Source organism: Corvus brachyrhynchos, unplaced genomic scaffold (genome assembly GCF_000691975.1).
Source record: "Corvus brachyrhynchos isolate BGI_N302 unplaced genomic scaffold, ASM69197v1 scaffold400, whole genome shotgun sequence".
Taxonomy (NCBI): Eukaryota; Metazoa; Chordata; class Aves; order Passeriformes; family Corvidae; genus Corvus; species Corvus brachyrhynchos.
The window spans coordinates 238,474-243,049 of record NW_008235789.1 but is presented as its reverse complement, the minus strand read 5'-3'; the positions used below and the strand labels follow the sequence as shown (position 1 = coordinate 243,049).

The 4,576-nt window shown below is 43.4% G+C and overlaps 1 protein-coding gene across 1 annotated transcript; it reads right to left on the bottom strand.

Moving 5' to 3' along the window:
• Nucleotides 1-254: 254 nt before the first annotated feature.
• On the bottom strand, nt 255-4,040 carry LOC103611501 (60S ribosomal protein L17). Its single transcript, XM_008629035.1, has 7 exons — nt 3,953-4,040; nt 3,571-3,623; nt 3,439-3,479; nt 2,167-2,301; nt 1,665-1,763; nt 842-1,033; nt 255-347 (listed from the first exon to the last, which is right to left on the bottom strand). Exons 2-7 carry the CDS (start codon nt 3,608-3,610, stop codon nt 300-302), a joined length of 555 nt encoding a protein of 184 aa, XP_008627257.1. The 5' UTR covers nt 3,611-3,623; nt 3,953-4,040; the 3' UTR covers nt 255-299.
• Between the last annotated feature and the right edge of the window lie 536 nt (nt 4,041-4,576).

Genomic DNA, 4,576 nt, shown 5'->3' with positions numbered 1-4,576 from the left:
CGCGCTCGGGCTGCAGCCACCATCAGGCAGCCCGAACGGGCCAGGACAGTGGGGTAAGGAAAGTGAACGCCTGCGCGTGTTCCCACGTTCCACGCTCCTGCGAGCGTGTTCTCGCTTTATATATGAATAATAGCGGTAAGTCAACAGCATCCCCAGCGTTGCAACAACAAGCATCCCGACTACTGTGCTCACTGCCTGTGGCTGTCCCACAGCAACACCCTACCGAAGCCAAAGCAGAGAAATGCACACAATAAATCTAAACTTTCTCATTTTATTTATGTACAGCTGTCAGAGCAGATTTAATCCCGAGCCATTAGCTTTTGCTTCTTCAGCTTCTTCTGGGATATCTGAAAAACAAACACAGAAATGAGAAAGTGGCAAAATGAGACAATACCTTCACAAAACATGTTACAAATAAATGTACAGTTATCTTTTGAAGGTACTGAGAACTGTTAGAAATTTGTTTACCTGTTTACAAAATGATCCACTGATCATACTTGCACATACATAAGTGTCCCTATAAGTACTACATTGCTTACAGGCTTGCAACTTAAATTTTATTGCAGCACATCCTGGTTTCACACACATGGACTGGGGAAGGGAAGAACAAACTCCCTGTACGATATAAACCCCTGAAAACCATTTTCGGAAGTTATCAATGTTGTGTTCACAATAAATATTGAGGTTGCTCAGAAAGAACTTATTGGTTTTTTTCATAGGTATTCCAAAGGTGTCCTAAGATAGTCATCACAGCAACCCTTCTGCCTGAAAAATGCCAAGTATGAACAATCAGCTTTCCTGCTGCTGACATTAAAGAGGACTTAAGGGTATGATGCTCTACCTTTTTCTTTTGAGCAACTTCCTCCTCTGGCTTGGGAACGATCTGCTCCTTCTCAGTGAGGATCATCTCAATGTGGCAGGGGGAGCTCATGTAGGGGTTGATCCTACCATGTGCTCTGTATGTGCGTCGGCGCATTTTGGGAGCCTTGTTAACCTGGATGTGCTCAATGACTAGAGAATCCACATCAAGACCCTAGCAGGGAGAGGAATAAAATTTGTGACTTGTTTTTTATCTTCAAATAAATAGTCTCCACAGCAAAAACATGAAACCCCCCCCCCCCCCCCAGACACATACCACTGCTGGCAAATAAAATAGCCGAACTTGGCAATGTCACAGAACTGAGCAAGTTCCAAAATCAGAAAAACAGAGACCACCCCTCTGCACATCACAATCAATTTAAAATTATGCTGATGGCTCAGAAAGAGACAATTATTATTTCACGGTTACTCCAAAGGTGTCCTAAGACAGTCACCACTGCCATCAAAATTACTAAATTAAGCACCGAGTATATTACAAAGATACAAACTGACCAAGAGTTCACATTTTGCTTTGTTTTGTAGTTTTTAGGAGACCTAAACACCACTTAAACAGTTGATAACCATGTGCAAACTATCCCCCTGTGAAAAATTATTACTCTCATTTTAACTTGAAAAACACACACAGCCTAATTCAAACAAAGAGTATACCAACACCTTGATACAATTCAGTTTCATTGACAAAGCAGTCATTACCTGGCCTTCCATGTCAGAAACACCCAGTTCAGGAGTGCTGACACACAGCACGACATGAACACTTTGCATTCAGTAATGCTGACACAGCCTACCTTGAGCTCAGCATTGCTCTCTGCATTTTTGAGCATGTGCAGCAAGAACTCCGCACTCTTCCTGGGCCAGCGTCCCTGCGTCCAGCCCCACTGCTTGGCCTGGAAGAAGACAACAATAATTCCATTTTTGTCCCAGTACAATACAATTTACCTTTCAGGCACCATTAACTTGCCATTACATCCTCTTCTATTAACATTGCATAACAAAACAAATAATTTTGATCAATTGCTTGACACTGCAAGTAGATGTAATGCTGTACCAGAATTAACTCTTCTCTCCCTCTTGAGCAACCTGGTCTAGTGGAAGGGGTTCCTGCCCATAGCAGGGGGTTGGAACTAGATGATCTTTAAGGTCCCTTCCAACCCAAAACATTCTATGATTCTATATTTTAATACAAAGTTATAATCAACAATGACAGACTATTCTCCATACCATCTCAAAATCATTTTTTCCTTTTAATCAGACACAGCATCCTTCCCACATTTTCATCTTGGACCTCACCTGGGCGCATCTACCAACTCCCCCGTTGTAGCGCCGGAAGGGAACGCATTGCTTCTTCAAGGTGACGTCCTTCAAGTACTTGGTGGCCTTGCGGATGTGCATGCCCTTGATGGCCTGGGCAGTCTCTCGAGTGTTCTAGCAATACAGAGCACAGTGAAGTTGTTAACACATCTGTACAAGTTACAATGTGAGCAAAACCACTCCTCTTTCCTGGATCCTATTCTTTTTGCTACAAACTCAATTTAAAGGAAGCACTCACACATTAAAAAGCCCCACACCTAAATTAAAGAATGAAGAATAATTAAGAACACTTTTTTTTTTGCTATCTACTTTTCTAACCTTTGGGATGACTGCCATTACTGAATTTGCAGCTCTAACACATATTTATTGTTTTTTACCTAATGCCTAGATCTTTCCAACCAACAAAATTAAAATTTGAGTATTTATGCTTTTCATAGCTCCTCCTTGGCCGCTAATCCAAAGAAGCAGGAGCCTGAAGGATAAATTCCTACTAAAATGTCAAATATGGCACCTCAGAGGAAGTGATGAGAACACAAGATAGAAACAATCTAAGTATCTCTGTAAGTGAATTATAAAGGGGAGAAAAGAAAGAAAAATTAAGGCTAAAGTATTAGTGCTTAAGACATACTAAATGCAGAAGTCAGAGAGTAACTATAATCCTACCTGATCATAGTAAAAAAGCAAATCAAGATAACAGAAATCTCTTTTCACATGAATTATGTACCACTGTGGAGCAGAAAAGCATCTGCTCAGCTTTGGTTTCATGGTTAACTTAAACGTGTCCTGGATTTACTGCCACACCTAAACCTTTTCCAGAGGGACCTATGCCCTCATGCCAAACACCGCATGCCTCCCCTGCCATACTTCTTGAGCAGCAACATAAGCAGGTGAATCCAATGTTCCTTCCAAACAACCAGAAAGGCAGAGTAAGACAAATGAAACAAATGTCACATTTCACTTAGCCCCATTCCTCCTGCTAAATTCACTGTAACCGTTTTCCTAGTGTATTTTGTTATCTGTATTAGAGAGAAAACTCTTTAGGACACGGTATCTTATTTTTGATCCTGTGGATGAAAACCATTACAAGCAGCTAAAGCAAACATAGGCCATAACCTACACTACCACCCTTAAGCAACCATGTAATGATACAGAATAAGAGACACTTTCTTCAAAAAATGCCCAACAAAAAAAAAACAAAACCAAACCAAAACCAAATGAAATTGCATTTCTTACTATGCACACACTGCCTACCTTGAAATGCACTCGCAGGTTGGATCCCCGTGACTTGCATGCTGCAGGAGAAAAAAAAAAGATGAACTTTTGGAATTACAATCTCAATGACTTTGGTCAAGTTCTACTCAAACATTCACAAAAACAACTCACATTTTGTGGGATTCTCTGGATCCAGAGAGTAGCGCACCATTTTTGGATCTCAGCTGCAAAAAAAGCAATTAAAAACCCCATATTAAAGCTTCTAACACTGATAAGCAGAACCGGGATTGTTCACCTTACTGCCGATAACTAACTACAGGAGCTGCTCAGAAATTACACTGTCTTTTCACAATTAAATCCAAAGGTGTCCTAAGAAAGTCATCACCACTGCCATAGCCTCTCCCTAGGGCCTGCTTCTACCTCACACCAGCCAGCTACCCCCAAGCTCGCGATCTCCAACCCCTACCCGTACTCTCCCGCGCCAGCCCTGCAAATACCAAGGGGCGAATACATTGAGGCGGACCGAGACCTCAAGCTCTCGCCCCCTCATCGCCTCTCCAGAGCGCCCTGAGCAGGATGGGGGCGGATTGAGACGGCTCACTGACGGCCTTAAGTCCTCACCTCCAGACAGCAGCAGGGAAGAGGAAATGTAGGAGGTGCCGGGAGCATCTAGAGCCACCCGCTCTCGCGAGAGTCCTGGCGCTGCGCCGTGCCGAGTGAAGGGAGTGGGAGGGACCGTCGGTAAAGGCGCGGCGACGGGAGGGGTGAGGGACCGGTCAGGATGGCACATCCCCATGTGCGAGCCCGAGGTGTGGAAGTAAAACGTGCGTGCCCATCAGCCAGCGTCCTCGTGTCTCTCCGCGGGACACACCGTCTGTCCACTCTCAGCTCAAGGCCACTGTTGTTTGCAGACCAGAAATCAGCCGAAACCAGACCCAGGAGCAAGGCCAAGGGCTGCAGCTAGATGGCAGCTCAGGATGAGAATAGAGAAGCACATCGTTTAACAGGTATCCAGGAGACGATACCGAACAGTCTATTCATGTTTATAAATCACAACTGGTATTTATTGCACCATTAAAAAAAAATAATTTAAATGACTTGTTAATGTAAAAAGTTGGGTGTTTTTTTTCCATTTTAGGCAGCGTTTGCAACTAGATCTGCTTGGGAAATCTGACAA